General features: G+C 35.6%; 2 protein-coding genes and 1 pseudogene across 2 annotated transcripts; 1 reads left to right on the top strand and 2 right to left on the bottom strand.

Annotated features, from left to right (window-relative positions):
* Nucleotides 1–453: 453 nt before the first annotated feature.
* LOC137827136 (receptor-like protein 9DC3) lies at nucleotides 454–3561 on the bottom strand. Its single transcript, XM_068633355.1, has one exon. It carries the CDS (start codon nucleotides 3509–3511, stop codon nucleotides 593–595), a length of 2919 nt encoding a protein of 972 aa, XP_068489456.1. The 5' UTR covers nucleotides 3512–3561; the 3' UTR covers nucleotides 454–592.
* A 4280-nt stretch (nucleotides 3562–7841) lies between these two features.
* LOC137825451 (receptor-like protein 9DC3) lies at nucleotides 7842–10981 on the top strand (annotated as a pseudogene).
* A 4973-nt stretch (nucleotides 10982–15954) lies between these two features.
* Nucleotides 15955–22378, bottom strand: LOC137827138 (serine/threonine-protein phosphatase 7 long form homolog). Its single transcript, XM_068633356.1, has 8 exons — nucleotides 22206–22378; nucleotides 21223–22096; nucleotides 19863–20117; nucleotides 19132–19198; nucleotides 17970–18815; nucleotides 17778–17868; nucleotides 17297–17698; nucleotides 15955–17221 (listed from the first exon to the last, which is right to left on the bottom strand). The coding sequence occupies exons 2-8, from the start codon at nucleotides 22022–22024 to the stop codon at nucleotides 17207–17209; spliced, it is 2478 nt and encodes an 825-aa protein (XP_068489457.1). The 5' UTR covers nucleotides 22025–22096; nucleotides 22206–22378; the 3' UTR covers nucleotides 15955–17206.
* Nucleotides 22379–23043: the final 665 nt, after the last annotated feature.

Raw genomic sequence — 23043 nt, 5'->3', positions numbered from 1 at the left:
TATTTGTTGTATTAAAGTTATATACATTTTCTTAATATAAAAAAAGTTTACTTTTTCTTTGACTAAGTTTGCTTACAGGCATATCTATGGTTTGACAAATTTAGATATCTTTAAGTATTATTTGCCACTTACATTGACTTGGAAGTCATTGCGGGTCAGAGACTGCTCTAATTTTATCCTTCAATGAAATTTAGAGTTTTTATTTCTTCAATTATTAAGTTAAACAAACACTTCTTTCTTTCTACTCATCTAAAACCTTGTTTCCTCTGTTATTTTCTATTTTTTTAAAATATATAGAAACTGACAAATACAACAAGTTTTATAGAAAATTATTCAAATTTATAATAAAAATGACAATCCTTCAAACAAAACACAAATATTGCATATAAACAAAAATAATCAATTTAATTGTAGATTATTATAAATGAAATATTATTATAAAGGATAATTTAGTTTTAAATTTTAAAGAGAACACAAACTTGCTAGATTTATAAACCTTGAAACACTCTTACAAATTCACCACAATTAAACAAAAGAAAACAACATATAAAGTATCATACTCAACAGTGTTCCTTTTCAGCATATAACTAACTTAACCACCAAACATTCTCACAAGAAATTCAGGCTTTCGCATGAGAAATACAAAGCTTCCCATCACCACTCCAAATACCATTCCACACCCATATCCTATAGCCACTGCTTCCCAACCAAATCCAAATTTCTCTTCTCTCCACAATGTTTCTGAAGAATGTTGATCATGCTCCTCCCCACATTTCACTGACAATGGAACTCCACATAAGCCCAAGTTTCCCTCATAGGAATCATTCAAAAAAGAACCAAACTGCATTCCTTGAGGTATTTCTCCCACAAGGTTATTATAGGAAAGATTCAGCACTTCAAGAAACTTCATATTCACCAATTCTGTAGGAATCCTACCAGTCAGCATATTTGAAGAGAGATCCAATGACTCCAAGTTTATCAAATTTCCCATGGATTGGGGAATAGGACCACTGAGTCTATTGTGGGAGAGGTTCAGTCCAATGAGTGCTTGAAGCTCTCCAATTGCATTTGGAATCTTTCCTTCAAAATTGTTTCCTGATAAATCAATGCTCACAAAATTTGTTGGAATTCTTTTGAATAGCACACTCGTACCTTTTGTTGTTAAAGTCGTAGGTGAATAATAATATATTGTAATAGTAAATTCCCATTGCATGTATTGCTGTGAATTGCCAACCACCTCATCTTGACCAAGCATGGATTCAAACCTTTGAATGTAGTCTTCTGGAATTGGGCCGCTGAAGTTATTGGATGAGATATCAAAAATATTCAAACTGGGAAATCCATGCTTGGTCTTGAATATGGAAATGGGACCATGCAACTTATTAGCCCGCAAAACCAACACTTTCAAATATGGTAGAGTTGGAAGCCAGTGGGGAAATGTATCTTCTATTTGATTGTTGCCAAGATTTAAAACCTCCAGTTGCATGCAGTTGGACAAAGATTCTGGCAAAGGACCTTCTAATCTGTTGTCATTGAGATTCAGACTCACGAGACTGTTCATTGAAAAGGTATTTGGCAAAGTTCCATCAAATCTGTTCATTCCTAGATTCAAAAAGCAAAGGAACGATGAATTCACAAGGCATTGTGGAATGGTGCCTGTCAACTTGTTGTTGGACAATTCGAGATTCTGAAGTGAACTTGCATTGCAAATTGCTGAAGAGATACCACCAGTGAGTAAGTTGTAACTTAGATCAAGATCTCTGAGTTGGTAGTTCCTAGAGAATTGGTCCACTGGTGTTGTCAAAAAGTTTTGGGCTAGGTTTACAGCAAGTAAAGAATCTATTTCATGCAACCAATTGGGCACTTTTCCATTCAATTTGTTGTTGGACAAAATGAGAAAGTTCAAAACTGGGACTTTTCTTGATAATTTTGGAAATTCGGTTAAACCCAAAGAAGACAAGTCCAAGTACTCTAAGCGGTTGAAACTATAATTGACACTTGATTCAAAGTTTAGTGATAATTGACCTAAATTTGAAAGGTAAAGTCTTTCAAGATTTTGGAACTTGGAGAAAAGTGAAAAATTGACAGAACCACTGAAGTTGTTCGATGACAGAGATAAATAAGTAAGGTTGACAAGGTTGAAAATTGATTCTGAAATATTGCCCTGTAGCTTATTGCCACCCAAAGATAGACCCTGCAAGGAATATGATGAGATTGCAGGTATATGACCCGTGAACTTATTATTCGATAGATATAAATTCACCAACGATGGCAAAGAGAAACACCAAGAAGGAATTGTACCATTTAGCAAGTTGTCATTCAATAATAAAAAAGCTAGATTTGAAAACCCTGCTATTTTGTTGGGCAGAGGTCCCTCTAATTTGTTACGTGATATATCCAAGTGAATGAGGTGTTGAAGATTTGAAATTGTTGATGGCAGCTCACCTTGGATATTGTTCTCTCTTAAATTCAATTCTTCAAATCTGTTTGATTTATGAAATACATTTGGTATTTGACCACTGAGATGATTTTTATAAAGAATCAGAACATTTAGACGTGGAAGGGTTAAGAGTGAGGATGGAATTGAACCATTGAGGTAATTGAATGAGAGATCCAACAAAGTAAGACTTGTGAGGTTAGAGAAAGAAGGAGGGATTGGCCCTTGTAATTCACAATATGAGATTTGTAAGACGTTGAGAGAAGCTGAACTACAACTCAGGCTTGGAAGTTGGCCATGAAGAAAATTACCTGATAGATCTAGGTGTTGTAGATTTGGCAAACAAAGAATGTCATCTGTCAACTTTCCCTTCAACCCAGTTCCATCAAGACTTAGAGTGATCAGAGAGGAAGACAAATTGAGTGAACTCATTGAAGTTGATGACAAATCTATATAATTCAAAACTAGCACCCTTAATTCGGTTACATTTTGGAGCATCCTCTTCCATGTGCCTTCCTTCCACTTTAACTGAAACTCATCATAGTGTGGGAGAGAGAGATCAAGTGATTGTAATTTGGAAAGATGTGAGATTTGGGGAGGAATTTCACCTTCAAAGTTTGAAGAAGACAAGTTTAGGTGTATGAGGTTCACAAACTCACCTATTGGAGGTGGAATTTGAGAGTTGGAGAAGTCATTGAAAGCAAGATTGAGTGATTGCATATGAGAAAGAGTGAAAAGGGTACTGTTTGCATTGATTTTACCCTGAAGCCCACCACATGCAAGGTCGATGGCAGTGACATGACCAGAAATGGGGTGACATGTGACTCCAGACCAAGAGCAGCAATCTGTTCCATTTTCCCATGTTGCTATGGTTGGATAAACCTGATGGCAATAACCATAAGCATAATCATAATAATAAGAAGAATACGTAGTAGTAATAGTTAAGGAGGCCTTGAAGTGAAGCAGTGCAAGGTTGTCATGGGGGTGACACAAGGAATGGGAGAATGAAAAATGAAAGAGCAGAAAATGGCAACACAAAGGAAACAACCACCCCATTCCCATGGATGATTTCATCCTAACTTGTGTGCAGTCTATCGTGGTCACATAGACTTAGTATAAAGGAGATATACTTGGATGAATATTTGTAGCCAAATGAAAAGTTGAGACAAGGTTTTGGTGGGTGAAATTAAGCTTTGATTGTGGTCCCAGACTCCTAGTTTGTCAAAGAAAGAAATTTCAAACCCTTCTGTTCAAATTGTTGGTGGATCATTGACTTGGAAGTCATTGCGGGTCAGAGTAGTCATTTTAGAGTTTTTATTTCTTCAATTATTAAGTTAAACAAACACTTCCTCTGTCATTTTCTAATTTTTTTAAATATATAGAAACTAACAAATACAACAATTTTTTTTTTGGATAAATAGACAATTAAGTACAATATACCGTAAAAAGTGGGAGTGTTTGTTTTGATTTTCCATCTTAAAAGTTATGTTTTGTATCTTTATCCTACGGGGAGTGCCCACAGGAGATGAGTTGTTTTTAATACCACTCTGATATTAGTTTTACTTAATTCTTAATGATCTATGCATGCAGATACAATTAGAACTGAAATACTTTGGCACTTGCCCATTAAATGATGATGATGATTTCTGAAAAGGCCTCCTAAATGCACATCTCTGTTTCTTTCCATCATTATTCCGATATTACAATGTTGGCGCTATTACACTTTCCTATTACAAAATGCCAAAAATAAGGAACAAAATAACATAATGGGTGCGACACAAGTTTAATGGTAGATTTAGTAGATATCAAGAAAACCAAAGAAAATGAAACTTGCACGGTACATTTGGATTGAAACTGCTTGTCTAAAAAACTTTGCTATTTATGTATTAAAATGATTCTTGATCCAATCATCAAAACATCTTATGGTGGTGTATACAGATTCCAGTTCTGATTTCAGCAAAATGATATAACATGAAAGCTTACTATATCATTACCAATATCAATTTATATGATGCATTTAGAATCCGTTTGTAACTTGATATGCATCATGCTATTTGTTGGTGGAAGTATCTGTATGGTACATTTTCCATAAAGAAATTACAATTCTTTGTTTCAGTTTCAATCAGTGATCATCACCGTGTTCTCTAGCAACCTTGTTGGGGTGTCAACATACTCCTCAATAAGTCCTGCATCAATGTCTAGCCAAATCAGAAAATGGTGAAACATGAAGATGCATAGAATATCAATGCTATGCGAAGAATGAGAGGCTTTCCTAACCCTGACTAAGAAGCAGAACCATATCACTGTGAAGAACAGAAGTTATTCGGTGTGCAATGGTAATAACTGTGGAGTCAGTGAAATGTTGCCTAAGAGTTTGTTGACTCCACAGTTATTACCATTGGAGAGCTTCAAGCACTCATTGGACTGAACCTCTCCCACAATAGACTCAGTGGTCCTATTCCCCAATCCATGGGAAATTTGATAAAATTGGAGTCATTGGATCTCTCTTCAAATATGTTGACTGGTAGGGATTCCTACAGAATTGGTGAATATGAACTTTCTTGAAGTGCTGAATCTTTCCTATAATAATCTTGTGGGAGAAATATATAATTGGTAAATATCATGATTTGAAACGTACCTGGCTATGCTTTGTTGCTGCTGATTTAAGTAGCTGAGACTGTGATGAAGTATGCAATAGAGTGATCAAAGCTTAAGTTGTAGTATGAATATTTTTGTCCAAATATATAATTTTAAGTGTTACATAATTTAACTACTAAATATAAAATAGTTAAATTTTTAACATTTCATTTGAATATTAGTAATTTTAGGAAAATAATAAAGAGTTGTTAGGTTGTGATTGATTTAGTGGATATAGGATTACATTTATTATTTAATAAAGACCAAGCCATCTTATAATAAAGTAATAGTGTATCTTAATTTCACGTCACCTTCTACCTAGACCGACAACAATAAAATATAAAAAAGAACTTTTTCTACTATTCTGTTCCTTCTACTAAACTCAGAGTCTTGCCTACCAAGTTACAATCTTCCTAACCAAGTTACCCTTTTGTCTCTTACATTTTTTACTACACTTTTCTGCAATCAATTTCCACTGCTTATAACCTCTAAATCTTCAAACTCTCTTTTACTGTCCCATTCTTCCAACTACACATCTCATTTTGAGTTCAGCAAATTTTGTTTTTCAACTTCATTTTAACTGCCATGTTGTCTCACAGGCACCTTTCCAACGATGTTGTCCTCATCAAATTGCATCATTTGCCTTCATTATGATCCAACTTTTGGGAATTATAGCAGTGATGTCTCAGGCTGCATGGCAGGTTTTCGTTGTCTTTGTACCTGTGATTATAGTCAGCATTTGCTATCAGCTATTAATTTGACTGCAGCAAGAACTATCACGTTTAGTTGGAGTCTGCAAAGCCCCACTCATTCAACACTTTTCTAAAACAATTTCTGGTACTTCAACCATTAGAAGCTTTGATCAGCAATCAAGATTTCAGGAAACAAATATGAAACTGACTGATGAGAAAGACTGAAAAGGGTACTTTTTGCACTGAATCTACCCTGAAGAACAAAAAATAAAAGAGCAGAAAATGGCAACACACAGGAAACAACCACCCCATTTCCATGGATGATTTCATTCTAACTTGTGTGCAGTCTAGAGTGGTCACACAGACTTAGTATAAAGTAGATATACAAATTATAAGATGGATATTTAGAGCCAAATTAAAAGTTGAGATAAGGTTTTGGTGGTTAAAATGAAGCTTTGATTGTGGTCCTAGACTCATAGTTTGTCATAGAAAGAAATTTCAAACCCTTTTGTTCAACTGATTATTAGAAGTCAAGTCATTGCCGTGATTAAATTTGTCACAATTTTCTAACCAATGGAGTAATAATAAAATGCTTATAGGCACATCAATGGTTTGAGAAATTTAGAGTTTCTATATTTTGAGTATTTTGTCAAACAAATAGTATCAAATTTCTACCCTAACCATTACGGATCATTCCTAATACTGCCACTTGGAAGTCATTGCAGGTCAGAGTCGACACAGTTATGCTCTGATTTTATTCATCACAGAAATTTAGAGTTTTTATTTCTTCAATTATTAAGTTAAACAAACACTTATTTCTTTCTACACATCTAAAACCTCGTTTCCTCTGTTATTTTCTATTTTTTTAAATATATAGAAACTGACAAATACAACAATATTTTTTGGATAAATAGACAATTAAGTACAATATGCCCTAAGAAGTTGGAGTTTTTGTTTTGATTTTCCATCTTAAAACTTATGTTTTGTATCTTTATCCTACGGGGAGCGCTCAGAGGAGATGAGTTGTTTTTAATACCACTTAACAGCTGATATTACTTTTACTTAATTCTTAAGGATCTGGCCGATTTTGATTTCTACCAATTGGTTTCTATTTCATGATTTTCTTATAGTATACCGTGAGGTCCAACTCCAGTTTGGACAAATCCGATGATCACTGATTGAGACTGAAACAAAGAAAAAGTTTCTAGATAATGATGAAAATCTGGAGGATTACATGTATTGTAATTTCTTTATGGAAAATGTACCTTACTGATACTTCCACCGACAAATAGCATGATGCATGTCAAGTTACAAACGGATTCTAAATGCATCATATAAATTGATATTGGTAAGCTTTTATGTTACATCAGATCTGGAATCTGTATACACTACCATAAGATGTTTTCATCATTGGATCAAGAATCATTTTAATACATAAATAGGAAAGTTTTTAGACAAACAGTTTCAACCCAAATCTACAGTGCAATATTGAATTTGATGTATTATCCTTTATTACGTTTTTCATTTTCTTTGGTTTTCTTGATATCTACTAAATCTGCCCTTAAACTTGTGCCATGTCCGTTATGTTATTTTGTTCCTTATTTTTGGCATTTTGTAATAGGAAAGTGTGAAAGCGCCAACATTGTGCCATTTGTTTAATTTCAGACTTCACTTGGCCGGCCACAAAAACAAAATATTTTCTTGTCAATTAGAAGAAATTGAAGTGCATTTAGGAGGCCTTTTCAGACATCATCATCATCATTTAGGGGTCTAGGGGTCTAACTGTATCTGCATAGATCATTAAGAATTAAGTAAGAGTAATATCAGCTATTAAGTGGTTTTAAAAACAACTCATCTCCTCTGGCCACTCCCTGTAGGATAAAGATACAAAACATAAGTTTTAAGATGGAAAATCAAAACAAAAACTCCCACTTTTTAGGGCATATTGTACTATTGTCTATTTATCCAAAAAAATAATTGTTGTACTTGTTAGTTTCTATATATTTAAAAAAAATTAGAAAATGACAGAGGAAGTGTTTGTTTAACTTAATAATTGAAGAAATAAAAATTCTAAAATGACGACTCTAACCCGCAATAACTTCCAAGTCAATGATCCACCGACAATGACTTCTGATCCGTTGAACAGAAGGGTTTGAAATTTCTTTCTTTGACAAACTAGGAGTCTAGGATCACAATCAAAGTTTAATTTCACCCACCAAATGCTTGTCTCAACTTTTCATTTGGCTACAAATATTCATCCAAGTATATCTCCTTTATACTAAGTCTATGTGACCACTGTAGACTGCACACAAGTTAGAATGAAATCATCCATGGGAATGGGGTGGTTGTTTCCTCTGTGTTTCCATTTTCTGCTCTTTCATTTTTCATTCTCCCATTCCTTCTGTCACCCCCATGACAACCTTGCACTGCTTCACTTCAAGGCCTCCTTAACTATTAATAATACTATGTATACTTATTATTATTATTGCCATGAGGTTTATCCAACCATAGCAACATGGGAAAATGGAACAGATTGCTGCTCTTGGTCTGGAGTCACATGCCACCCCATTTCTGGTCATGTGACTGCCATCGACCTTACATGTGGTGGGCTTCAGGGTCAAATCAATGCAAACAGTACCCTTTTCAGTCTTTCTCATATGCAATCACTCAATCTTGCTTTCAATGACTTCTCTAACTCTCAGATTCCATCTCCAATAGGTGAGTTTGTGAACCTCACACACCTCAACTTGTCTTTTTCAAACTTTCAAGGTGAAATTCCTCCCCAAATCTCACATCTTTCCAAATTGCAATCACTTGATCTCTCTCTCCAACAGTTAAAGTGGAAGGAAGGCACATGGAAGAAGATGCTCCAAAATGCAACCGAATTAAGGGTGCTAGTTTTGAATTATACAGATTTGTCATCAACTTCAATGAGGTCACTCAATTTGTCTTCCTCTCTGATCACTCTAAGTCTTGGAGAAACTGGGTTGAAGGGAAAGTTGACAGATGCCATTCTTTGTTTGCCAAATCTGCAATACTTAGATCTATCAGGTAATTTTGAACTTCATGGCCAACTTCCAAGCCTGAGATGTAGTTCAGCTTCTCTCAACGTCTTACAAATCTCAGGTTGTGCATTCCAAGGGCCAATCCCTCCTTCTTTCTCTAACCTTACAAGTCTTACTTTATTGGACCTCTCATACAATTCCCTCAATGGTTCAATTCCATCCTCACTCTTAACCCTTCCACGTCTAAATGTTCTGCTTCTCTGTTATAATCATCTCAGTGGTCAAATACCAAATGTATTTCATCAATCAAACAGATTTGAAAAATTGGATTTGAATTGTAACAATATCCAAGGTGAGCTGCCATCAACACTTTCAAATCTTCAACATCTCATTTACTTGGATATATCACGTAACAAATTAGAGGGACCTATGCCCAACAAAATACCAGGGTTTTCAAATCTAGCTTTGTTATCCTTGACTGACAACATGCTAAATGGTACAATTCCTTCTTGGTGTTTCTCTTTGCCATCGTTGTTGTATTTATCTCTATCGAATAATCAGTTCACAGGCCATATACCTGCAATCTCCTCATATTCCTTGCAGGATCTAGTTTTGAGTGACAACAAGCTGCAGGGCAATATTTCAGAATCAATTTTCAACCTTGTCAACCTTACTTATTTATCTCTGTCATGGAACAACTTCAGCGGTTCTGTCAAATTTTCACTTTTCTCCAAGTTCCAAAATCTTGAAATTCTTAACCTTTCAAATTTAAGTCAATTATCACTAAAGTTTGAATCAAGTGTCAATTATAGTTTCTCCCGCTTAAAGAAGTTGGACTTGTCTTCTTTGGGTTTAACCGAATTTCCAAAATTAAGTAAAGTCCCAGTTTTGGAAATTCTCATTTTGTCCAACAACAAATTGAATGGAAAGGTGCCCAATTGGTTGACAACACCAGTGGACCAATTCTCTAGGAACTACCAACTCAGAAAACTTGACCTTAGTTACAACTTACTCACTGGTGGTATCTCTTCGTCAATTTGCAATGCAAGTTCACTTGAGATTCTTGTGTTGTCCAACAACAAGTTGACAGGCACCATTCCACAATGCCTTGCGAGTTCATCGTCCCTTTTCATTTTGAATCTAGAAATGAACAGACTTAATGGAACTTTGCCAAATACCTTTTCAAAGTACAGTCTCCAGAGTCTGAATCTCAATGACAACCGATTAGAAGGTCCTTTGCCACAATCTTTGTCCAACTGCATGCGATTAAAGATTTTAAATCTTGGCAACAATCAAATAGAAGATACATTTCCCCACTGGCTTCGAACTCTACCGTTTTTGAAAGTGTTGGTTTTGCGGGCTAATAAGTTGCATGGTCCCATTGTCATATTCAAGACCGAGCATGGATTACCCAGTTTAATTATTTTTGATATTTCATCCAACAACTTCAGCGGCCCAATTCCAGAAGATTACATGCAAAATTTTGAAGCGATAAGAATATTGTTCAAGATGAGGTGGTTGGCAATTCACAGCAATACCTGCAATGGGAATTTAGTTTTGCAGTATATTATTCACCTATGACTGTAACAACAAAAGGAACGAGTGTGCCATTCAAAAAAATTCCAACAAACTTTTTGAGCATTGATTTATCGGGAAACAAATTTGAAGGAGAGATTCCAAATGCAAAGGTAATGGAGGACGTTGGAGGTGCTGTAAGAACAGACGGGTCATGGCATGAAGCAAACTGTTTTTTAGATGGACGTGTAGTAGCTGGAGCTAAAGGCATAAGGCCACTAATGGGTCATGTGATAAAAAACCTGAATTATGCAGTTGCAGTTGCAGCTGTTGTTGCTTGTACTTGCTGTTTTTGGTCCCTCTGGTTTCTCTGGCTTTTGGCTCAGTTACTGCAGGAATAGCTTACTGCAAGCTCAAGGCAACTCTGGCTTTTCTCATACAAGCTGTGTTAGATGATGTTAAAAGGCCAAATCAAGGTTGTTGCTCTACAAGGCTGATATTGCTGGGTCTTTGCTCTAAAAGAAGTACTTGCTTGAATCATCAAGAATATGATCCCTGTTTTTAGGTGTTAGCTGTTTTATGTTCCATGGACGGTAGTTTTTTGTTAGGAAGGGAAGAAGTGTCATATAGATAGATATCATCCTATGTATCTATATACTTTATCTGTAAAGGAGTTAGGATACCCCTAAAGTATCCCATTTTAATTTATTTAATTCTTTGCTGATAAAAAAAAATAATCCGTAATACCAATAACAATGACCAAAGTGTCGGAATTTCTCAGATTGGTTGTTGTCTCGGCATTTCTTGAAAAATCCAGCCTCGGGCTCTTCAAGTAATTAACAACAAATTATTTTGCCAAATTCAGAGCAGATACATGTAATCTTGATGATTTGCAGTTATCTAAGGAAACAAAATACAATAGAACATAAAGCAGAAGAAAACCTCAAATCAAACCATGAGTTGAAGGTAGACCACCTTAGTCTATTCTTCAAAAGTAACAAACTCATTGTGTAAACTTGGGCCATCAAACCTCAAACTTGTGATGAACTTAATTATGACATTAATTGTTACTTCAACAACATGATTGGATGATGTGAGGAGTGTATCTACTAATTGTTGCAAACTATGATGAGTTTTTGACTATTTTAATGTAATCCGGTTCAGTCATCAATTAATCCAGTTGAGAAAGAATTGCTTCCTCACCACACCATTTCAAATAATTTACTCAACATGGTTCTTGCCAATAGCCATTTCCTTCTCTCAAATAAGTCATAATGGTTCAAGATACCAAGAAATATGACCAAAGTGCATATTACTCCATTCAGTTTGATACAATTCAATATTTTAGAGGAACTTATGTAAATGTAAATCTGTATTATAGATGTAAGAAATGCAAAGAGAACAGAATTTTCATTTTCATACCTAATGAACCTACAGCTTCACCCTTGTTCCCTTTTTCGGGAGACTGAGCAGTGCCGGCATCAACAGAGTAACGAGCATCTTCATTCCTAAAGCAACGTTCTTTGTCCTTAACTCCTCAATAGTAATATTTTCAACCAGGCCACTTTTCTTCACCTCCTTCAACAACTGCTCATAATTCTCCTGGGCTCTCTTCCCCTTTTCACATTGCTCCTCTCTCATTTTCAGTCTTTCTTCGGCTTCAATACTATTGAGCCTCTCCAGCTCAATCTTCTCCTTGAGTGACCCAAGCTCTGCCCTAAGTTTGGCTTCCCTGTTCACCAACTCTTCTTCAACTTCATCAAAATCCTTCATTTGAAACGCAACACGCAGAACTGAAACAAGCTCAGAAATGCTCATTTCATCGTAGCTTCTTTTATTGGTGCCAGAAATGGACCTAGGCGATGACCCAGGTTCGGTTTTGGGTTGAGATGTCATGAGATGTCCAAAAGACGCAGACTTTTTTTGAGGGGGAAACGAGGAAAGGAAGAAGCCGCTACTGGGTTACCTCTGGCGCAAGTAAAGTTGGTAGGAAGAAATGAAATTTGAGGTGCAGAATGTGAGTTTGTTTTGAGTATGAGAGAATGAAGGAACAAAGGAAGTGTGATTTGAAACGTACCTGGCTATGCTTTGTTGCTGCTCATTTTGATTAGAAGCAGAAAATCTAATTGATGAAGTAAGAAGATGAAGTGAAAAAAGTGGAAGCGGGAACGACGTATTGAAGAAAAGAACAAGTTACCAAGACAAAATTTTGAAGTAGTTCAGTAAACTTACAAAATTAAATACTAATTGATTCACATTCTCATTTTTTTTAATACAACCTTAAAACATATGATTCACATTATTTGATGCAAAAGAGACTTAGAAAGTTTAACATGTTCTTTACTAAATTTATATTAATTAAATATTTAACAAGAAAAAAAATATAGCTTTTATGATATGTATCAAATATATAGAACATATAGTTTGAAGAAAAAAAATCTTCAATTTATACAAATATTACATTTTCATGAAAAACGTAAAACCTCAAACAATGAATAGAAATTTGAAAAGTATACATATGCCCTGAAATAAACCACCAATTTGTTCTCTGTAAGACCTTCTATCTCGGAAATCATAATAATGGATGTAGGTAAGTGCTTCTTAATTGATTATTATCCTAGAAATCAAAAAGGTAACTATACCTAATTTTATTAGTTGATCAAATATTTAAAATGTTTAGTGCTGCAAATATTTTATCACTAGTTCGATCAAGTTTCTGCCCAGATGAGTACCTCAAGAATATATTTTTAAAACGGATTATAAGGAATATTATAAATTATGCTTTGTTTCAATGTATTATTTTAGCTTCAAAGTCACAACATTCATCTGTATCTTTATAAGTGACTGTGGTAAATGACTAATTAATTCAAGATATGAAAGATATATATTGGACAGTTTTATAAATTTAAAATGCTCATTACATTATTTAATATTAATGTCATGGTCTTAAATATTATAAAAAAGTGAAATGAAGGAAGACCTTTTAGAGGTCTTTTAGGATTTTTTTATCAAATGGTGCAATTTTATATGTTAGTTATATAAATATATGTTAATTATATGAAGTAAAGATATCATGAACCATTCTTAAAACTTCTGCATTTTCACAGACTCTCTCTTCCATTGTTGGCATAGTCTCTGTCATATTAAACTCAGATTCTATCCCAAGCTCCATTCTTTTATCTCTTCTGCTATATCTCTCTTCAATTCCTTTTTTAGTTCACTTTTCTGATCACAATTTCCTACTCTTTATAGATCTCAAATACTTCATCTTTCACACAATCTTACACTGTCCCATTCTTCCAAGTACACATCTCATTTTGAGTTCAGCAAATTTTGCTTTTCGTCATTCATTCTAATTGCCATGTTGCCTCTTTCCGACATACACTTTTCTAAAGATATTCTCCTCCAACCCGTTTTTCTTCATGGCTTATCCGGCTTCCTCCACCTTCTGTTGCTTGTCGCGGTTTCATTGTCATGGGTTTGGAAGAAATTCACGACACGTGTCAGGGATGAGTCTAAGGAGAAGCTCGACAACACCCTCTTTAAAACGACCGTGTTTGTTTCTCTGGGTGTTTCTGCTTTCAGTTTTCTCCTCTGTTTCTTCAATTACTTCTACTGCTACTCTAGTGGCTGGTCAGAGGAAGAGCTCGTGACCCTTTTGGATTTGGTGCTCAAAACAGTTGCGTGGGGCGTTGTTTGTGTTTGCTTGAACAAGGGGTTCTTCAGTTCAGCCGAAAGAAGGTTCTCATTCCTCTTCAGAGCTTGGTGCGTCCTGTACCTCTCTGTTTCTTGCTATTGCTTCGTGGTGGACATTGTTGTTATATCAGAGAGACGCGTTGCTTTGCCAACTCAGTACTTGGTTTCTGATGTGGTTTCCACTTGTGTTGGTATGTTATTCTGTTACGTGGGGTATTTTGTGAAAAACCAAGGTCAGGTTCCAGAAAAAGAAAATAACGGTATTCAGGAACCTCTTTTGAATGGTGGCGCAAATGATGGTGATGCCTTGAGATCAAAAGGGACCAGGGGTGGGGACACTGTTACCCCTTTCTCATATGCTGGAATTCTGAGCTCTTTTACCTTCTCTTGGGTGGGTCCTCTTATAGCTGTTGGCTATAGGAAACAAAGGATTGTTCGAGGAGTACAACTTCTTTTTCTGGAGGATTAATGCACTCCCTTCCACTCATGTCATTGTTTGGAGGGTGATTGAAAACCAGATTGCTACCAAGGTTAACCTGGAGAGACGAGGGGTTCATGTTGAGAGCAATCTTTGTTGTTTGTGTAGGGTGTTAGAGGAGTCAACAAGTCATCTGTTTTTCAATTGCAGAGTCGTTTGGCTAGGTTGGAATCTTTGTTACACTTGGTTAGGAGTGGGTTCGGTAAATCTTCTCTCTCTTGGGTCACATTTCGAGACGTTTAAAATTCTTGATGCGACCACTTCAGTTAATCTTATTTTAGGTAATGTTTGGATTGCGTTCATAAGTGAGATTTGAACATAAAAATAATTATTTATTCAACGGAGGAGTGGTAGACTATTATGAAGTCTTCTCCTTAGCACAAATGAAAGTTTGGTCTTGGATCTCATCAAAGATACATTCAACAAGTTTCTTGTTCTCTGATTGGTGCCTAGTTCCCGGGAGATTAGCTCGAGCCAAAGGCGACAGCGAGGCCCGTCCCAGAAATGGGGCGGGGAAGGAGAAGTGGGCATGTGGGTCTCCTTCACTTGATCCCCTAGTATGTATGTACTCAATTAATAGTTGCTGATAGAGTGGTGGGGTTGGTCTTTGGATTTTAAATAGTTTTTTAGCTAGTTGTGGCAGGATAGGGAGACGGGATTTTCTTGAGGTGTATGTCTCTATTGCTTTGAAAGAGGGGTTGGACGACCACCCCTAAAGTGAGCCACATTTATTATTTCTTTTCTTGCTGATAAAAAAAATAATAACAATAATGATGTTTTTAAAGGCTCTCATTCTTCACATGCTCAACTTGTTGCTGAGTACAGCGTGAGGTCCAACTCCACTTTGGACAAATCCGATGATCACTGATTGAAACTGAAACAAAGAAAAAGTTTATAGATAATGATGAAAATCTGGAGGATTTAAGGGCATATTGTACTTAATTGTCTATTTATCCAAAAAAAATATAGTTGTATTTGTCAGTTTCTATAAAAGTCATTATATCTATTCCTCGCAAATAAAATTTCTAAAAATATTCTTTAAATATCTATTCCTCACATAATTATAAGAAACAAGTTTTTAGATGAGTTGAAAGAAAGAAGTGTTTGTTTAACTTAATAATTGAAGAAATAAAAACTGTAAATTTCATTGATGAATAAAATCAGAGCATGACTGTGTCGACTCTGACCCGCAATGACTTCCAAGTCAACGTAAGTGGCAGTACAAGGAACGATCCATAATGGTTAGGCTAGAAATTTGACATATTATTACTCCATTGATTAGTAAATTATGACTTTGGCTTTCTTGAAGCGAAATAGGAACCCAAGTCATGCATGCTTTAATCACGACAAAGACTTCTAACCAGTTGAACAGAAGGATTTGAAATTTCTTTCTATGACAAACTATGAGTCTAGGACCACAATCTTTAATTCCTTATCCTTCCATGTATATTTCCTTTATACTAAGTCTGTGTTAGCACTGTAGACTGCACACAAGTTAGAATGAAAGCATCCATGGGAATGGGGTGGTTGTTTCCTCTGTGTTGCCTTTTTCTGCTCTTTCATTTTTCATTCTCCCATTCCTTCTGTCACCCCCATGACAACCTTGCATTGCTTCACTTCAAGGCCTCCTTAACTATGAATGATGATCGTTATTGCGACCAGGTTTATCCAACCATAGCAACATGGGAAAATGGAACAGATTGTTGCACTTGGTCTGGACTCAAATGTGACACCATTTCTGGTCATGTTACCGCCATCGACCTTACATGTGGTGGGCTTAAGGGTCAAATCAATGCAAACAGTACCCTTTTCACTCTTTCTCATATGCAATCACTCAATCTTGCTTTCAATGACTTCTCCAACTCTCACATTCCATCTCGAATAGGTCAGTTTGCGCACCTCACACACCTCAACTTGTCTTCTTCAAACTTTGAAGGTGAAATTCCTCCTCAAATCTCACATCTTTCCAAATTACAATCACTTCATCTCTCTTGCTCTGGGTATCATAAGTTAATGTGGAAGGAAGGCACATGGAAGAGGATGCTCCAAAATGCAACCGAATTAAGGGTGCTAGTTTTGAGTTTTACAGATTTGTCATCAACTTCAATGAGCTCACTCAATTTGTCTTCCTCTCTGATCACTCTAAGTCTTAGAGGAACTGGGTTGAAAGGAAAGTTGACAGATGACATTCTTTGTTTGCCAAATCTACAATACCTATATCTATCATATAATTTTGACCTTCATGCCCAACTTCCAAGCCTGAGTTGTAGTTCAGCTTCTCTCAACGTCTTACAAATCTCATTTTGTAAATTCCAAGGGTCAATCCCTCCTTCTTTCTCTAACCTTACAAGTCTTACTTTATTGGACCTCTCGGACAATTCCCTCAATGGTTCAATTCCATCCTCACACTTAACCCTTCCACATCTAAATGTTCTGCTTCTCTATAAAAATCATCTCAGTGGTCAAATACCAAATGTTTTTCATCAATCAAACAGATTTGAAAAATTGAATTTAAGAGAGAACAATATCCAAGGTGAGCTGCCATCAACAATTTCAAATCTTCAACACCTCATTTACTTGGATATATCACGTAACAAATTAGAGGGACCTCTGCCCAACAAAATAATAGGGTTTTCTAATCTAGCTATGTTATTCTTGACTGACAACTTGCTAAATGGTACAATTCCTTCTTGGTGTTTCTCTTTGCCATCGTTGCTGTATTTAGATCTATCGAATAAAAACTCTTCTATGGCATGTCATACTGTGAATAAACAATGGAAATTGTCAGACAAGTAAAAGTACATGACCAAATGGGTTGGTTAGTATTTAAGCTTACATCTTCATCCGAAGTTTGTTGTGGCAGTGATATGTAGCGAATGGTATGGTTAATATACCATTGCATATACGTGGTGGTGTCACGCAAATGACCATTACCATTAAATTGAACACCTTGAATGAGTCGATTATGTCGATCATTCCATAGCACTATCCATCTTTCATGGTATTGTGGCCAATACCTCTCTGTGCGGCCCCTCATATCCTCTTTATGAAGTTGATCCAGGTTTGGCGGATCCGGGGGAATGGTTTGTCGAAAGTCAAATTGTCGCATGACCCGATCAGCCTGGTGAAATTCAACTGTTGCAAAACAAATCAACGGAACAACAGCTCGACAAACAGAAGACACCTCACCAATGATCAATGCAGCAATATCATCCTCGGTGTATGGACACCAGATGAACTGCAGTACCATTTCATTAGAATAAGTCAATGGCAACAATGGATAACATGAGGATTGAAAATTGAATATAAAAGATAACCTGTTTCGACTGTAACTGGTCCAACATTGACCTTATTAATGACACTGAACTTGTAGGTTGGTGTTGCCTCTGAGAGAGTGCACGTGACCACCTGTAATAAGCAATTTGAAGTTTGAGGGTTTAACAAACAAGTTACTAATGTAGGCGTATTAACAAGTTTTGTGGAAAGTAAATGGGTTATAATGTTTATACCTTTTTGCAAGTGGATAACCAAGTCCAGAAGCAATGTCTTCTGCACTTAGGGGTGGCAAAGAAGGAGAGATGCACTTAATGCGTTCCCATGCCCAACACTGAAGGAGCAGCATACAACCACCAATATTGTCCTGGTTGAAGTTAATACCGTGATCTAATGCACGATATAAACAGGCAAGAACAGCTGAACCCCAACTATAACTGGAGACGTTATTCAAATCATCCAATAATAACAAATACATCAAATGCACCCGAGACCCCGATGTATCTGGCATAAGTAAACTCCCAATGAGGGTAAGAATATGTGCCCGTGCATAGTGAGCAACGACATTTTCAGATGCATCATCAGGAAGTTGATGGAAGTTGTTGTTTAGCCATGACAATCTTATTGTATTTCCTATGACAACATTTCCAGGGGGTATGATCCCCAACAAGTGTCTGCACATAGACACCCAATCCCCATTGGTGAAGCCGGTAACAGGTTCTCCATCAATCGGAAGACCCAATAGCACGGAGACATCTTCTAACGTCACAGTGGTTTCTCCGTGTGGAAGATGAAATGTGTGTGTCTCAGTTCTCCACCTCTCCACTAAAGCCATCACCAGGTGATGGTTGATGTCTATATTGGAAAAGGTGAGCAGGTGTCCGAATCCAACGCCATCCATCATGGCTTTAACACGAGGATGGACTAAATCTGCATGGTTCATAATCCATATTGCATGGCGTCGTGGACGAAGTAATCTTTCGTTCCCTTCCCAAACTGTCTTAGTCACATGTTTGTCTTGGAGACGTAAAAGAGACATGTCTGAAGGGAGTCTTTGATGACCAGCCATTGGAATGGATAAACTACAAGTCACACAAATAAATACAAAAAAAATTACATAATATCTGCATTATAAATGAGCTGCATTACGACCCACACATGCAAAGAAAAGAATTCGAAAGACTAACTACAAATTGCATCCGTAATGAAATGGATGAGGCAGTTCCAAATAAGCTGAAAAAATGTTCATATTGTCGAAACAAAGGACACAACAGGGGAAAAACACAAATATTGGTCTTATAATTTAAAAAGAAACATTTCATGATAACATTCAATCAAAACATGCTGCATCAAACAAATTTCTTAAATAATAGACAGAGAGAGAATTTGAGGACCTACCTAGATTGGCGTGAGAGAGATGGTGAGGAAACCCAGGGAGTGCCCAGTGTGTGAGTTGCCAATGGCGCTAAACATGGAAGAATAATTAATACATATCATAATGAAAATAAAAGTAAAGAAATTATTAATTAACATCTCTTCTTTAGACACAAAATATCCACAAGTAATGAAATTGTGTTTTAAATTGATTATTCTAAACTGGTGAATTGAAATCATTATATATAAGTGGCAACTGTCACATTAAACATAATAAGGTTTTCCTATCTGAGAAAAATAGCTTAACAGAGGAAGAATATACAATTAATATTACCTACATCTTCAAACACTAATAGAATAAGATGAGAAACAATTAAACAAATCCTAATAGAGGAAAAAGAAGTGAAATAGAGGAAGATATAGGATAATGGAATAATTTTTTACTAAAATACATGTTGGTCAGAGATATACTAAACTTATATCCTTGAAACAAAGTCTCAAATCTGAGCTTTGAAGATGAAAACAATAAAAGATAAAAATTTGATTAGGTGAGAAAACTCTAGTTAGTATAATTAGTCAGATTTTCCAATAAATAACAGTCATCGACCAAAGTCATATTTCATGCCAGTGTCATAATTATTCAGAAAGATACAAAGTGTGAGTACCATAGCTAGATATACAATTCCAACAAACTGATAATTTTAAACTAAGAACTAATATAAAATTCCACATATGATATTGGTTGGAGAACTTACTTCTCTTTACAGGGAGATTATCTATTTCAAAAAAATCAGCAGAGGATGTACATGTGGAAGTAGAAGGCTGAATATCAGAAGCACGTTTTCTTTTCATCATTTCAACCCTTTTTAGATGTTCATTTTCTGCAATTATTTGAGAATTAACTTTCTCTCCATGCAATCCTTGTGATGGACACCTAGCATCATCATCATTGTCGTCGTCATCATCATCACATAGGTCCACAATCTCCTTTTCCAATTTGAATTTTACCCCTGCAGGTACAAAAAAGTTGTGTTAAAATTTAACATTATATACTTCAGACGAAAGCTAGGAGAATAATAGTAGATTCCGTAATACAATTAACAATTTGGTTGTTGTCTCGGCATTTCTTGAAAAATCCAGCCTCAGTCTCTTCAAGTAATTAACATTAACAACGTATCCTTTTATCAAATTCAGAGCAGATACATCTAATCTTGATTGTATGGAAAAAACAATATGAGTTCCCCTAGCCTGCTTCTGTTTGCTCCTTCCTGAGTTCTTATTGAAAGAAAATATTATCATAAGAAGGAAAGAAAACACAAAAGAGATGATTTACAGTTACCTACGCAAACAAAATATAAAAGAACATAAAGCAGAAGAAAACCTCAACATTACAGCTTAAAATTAAATCTTATTATACGTGACCATGACTCTACCAAATTACCAATCAAACCATGAGTTGAACATCTAAGGAAGACAACAGGAACAATGCTGTGACGTTAAATAAACCTTAGGCATCATTGCACTGTAGACACCATAGGCTGGAAACAGGGGTAATTTGGCACTATATAGCTCCATCTGTGTGGGGGTCCAAGGAATGTCTGATCTACCATGTGGATCATTTCTAGGCTGCCATACCTTGCATTTGCAAGTAGACACCTTAGCCTACTCTTCAAAAGTAATAAATTCACTGTGTAAACTTGGGCCATCAAACCTCAAACTTGTGCTGAACTTAATTATGACATCGTTACTTCAACAACAAGATTGGATGATGTGAGGACTGTGTGTTCCTAAATTGTGTACTAATAGCTCCAAACTATGATGAGTTTTTGACTAGTTTAATGTAAAATGATTCAGTCATCAATTAATCCACAGTTTGAGCAAGAATTGCTTGCTTCACCACACCAATTCAATTAGTTTACTAAAACATGGTTCTCGACAATAGCCATTTCCTTCTCTTAATAAGTCGTCACGGTTCAAGATACCAAGAAATATGACCAAAGTGTATTACTCCATTCAGTTTGATACAATCCAATATTTTTAGAGGAAATTATATAAATGTAAATCTGTATGATAGATGTGAGAAATGCAAAGAGAACAGAATTTCCATTTCCATACCTAATGCACCTACAGCTTCATCCTTGATCCCTTTTTTGGGAGACTGAGCAGTGCCGACATCAACAGAGTAATGAGTATCTTCATTCCTTTGAAAAGTAACAGGCTCCCCAGTGTCATTTTCAAGCTCGTGGTCACCAACATCCTCTTCATCCTGGACAGCGAAAACATCTTCAAGATTAAGTTCGTTCTTCTCGTCTGTTAATTTACCATTTTCAGTCCTCAACCCTTCTATGACAGTCAAATTCTTCTTAACTGCTTCCTCCAATTCAATGTTCTTCATGTTAAGGGAATCAAGAGCACTCTTATCCCCAACCTTCTTCTCCAACACACGGATCTTGGCCCTTAGTTCAGCCATAGATTTGCCTTCATCTAGAATTTTTTTCTTGAACTCCTTCAACTCACAAATTTCACGTTCTAAAGCAACGTTCTTTGTCTTTATCTCCTCAATAGTAATTTTTTCAAGCAGGCCACTTTTCTTCACTTCCTTCAACAACTGCTCATAATTCTCCTGGGCTCTCTTCCCCTTTTCACATTGCTCCTCTCTCATTTTCAGTCTTTCTTCGGCTTCAATACTATTGAGCCTCTCCAGCTCCATCTTCTCCTTGAGTGGCCCAATCTCTGCCCTAAGTTTGGCTTCCCTGTTCACCAACTCTTCTTCAACTTCATCAAAATCCTTCATTTGAAACGCAACACGCAGAACTGAAACAAGCTCAGAAATGCTCATTTCACTGTAGCTTTCTTTATTGGTGCCAGAAATGGACCTAGGCGATGACCCAGGTTCGGTTTTGGGTTGAGATGTCATGAGAAGTCCAAAAGACGCAGAATTTTTTTGAGGGGGAAACGAGGAAAGGAAGAAGCAGCTACTGGGTTACCTCTGGTGCAAGTAAAGTTGGTAGGAAGAAATGAAATTTGAGGTGCAGAATGAGAGTTTGTTTTTAGCATGAGAGAATGAAGGAACAAAGGAAGTATGATTTGAAACATACCTGGCTATGATTTGTTGCTTCTGGTTTTGATTTGAAACAGAAAATCCGTGTTACTGAGCAAAGGGTAAGTAAGAAGATGAAGTGAAAAGGTCGAATAGAGAACCACGTACGGAAGAAAAGCACAAGTACGAAAAGAAAACTTTGAAGCCTGAGCGATTTCAATCAGTAAATTTGAAGTACTTGATATATACTTCATAAACTTAAATATTAATTAAATATGCTTCTTCTCTTCTACAATCATTATAGTTTAAAAAGAATTTTTTTTAATATATATTTATAATTTTATATTAAAATATATAAAAAATATGATTAAAATAAATTTTAGAAATATATACACACACTCATTACTATTTAATAAAAACAATTTGTTTGGAATTAAGACTATTCTGTTCAAATTCTTATATATTAAAATGGTATTTATTTATAATATTTTATTTTTATTGATATTGGTATTATTATTTTATTCTTAAAATTTGAATATAATAATTCTATATGCAAGAAATCAATACAAATAATTTTATATATTCATCAATATCAATCAAGTTACAATGTTACATGTTTTTATTCATTGAAAATACAAACAAGTGACAAAAATTAATCTTAGTTCCAATTTCCTCAATTGAATTATATTAATTGTTTACTTTGTTTTCATTTAAATTTTCACGTAAATTTATATTACCACTAACTCTTGAATCAAACTTTTACACACCTTTTGATATTTAGTGAATAATATACATTTGAGATTTTAAAAGAACTATTTCTTATGAGTTTGATATTTATCCTTAAGAACATTGTTATTTCTAACTCGGTACATTTGACAAAATAACATCATCAGCAA

Source organism: Phaseolus vulgaris, chromosome 8 (genome assembly GCF_000499845.2).
Source record: "Phaseolus vulgaris cultivar G19833 chromosome 8, P. vulgaris v2.0, whole genome shotgun sequence".
Lineage (NCBI taxonomy): Eukaryota > Viridiplantae > Streptophyta > Magnoliopsida > Fabales > Fabaceae > Phaseolus > Phaseolus vulgaris.
Note: the sequence above shows the minus strand (reverse complement) of the source record. Positions and strands in the feature narration are given on the sequence as shown.

Excerpts from the sequence above, each read along its gene's own strand:
- LOC137827136 (XM_068633355.1), bottom strand. The coding sequence starts at position 3,511 with ATGAAATCATCCATGGGAATGGGGTGGTTGTTTCCTTTGTGTTGCCAT.
- LOC137827138 (XM_068633356.1), bottom strand. The coding sequence starts at position 22,024 with ATGACATCTCAACCCAAAACCGAACCTGGGTCATCGCCTAGGTCCATT. Across the intron at positions 17,869-17,969 it reads GGTTATCCACTTGCAAAAAG|GTGGTCACGTGCACTCTCTC; the intron begins GTATAAACATTA and ends TGCTTATTACAG. Across the intron at positions 17,699-17,777 it reads ACCAGTTACAGTCGAAACAG|TTCATCTGGTGTCCATACAC; the intron begins GTTATCTTTTAT and ends ATGGTACTGCAG.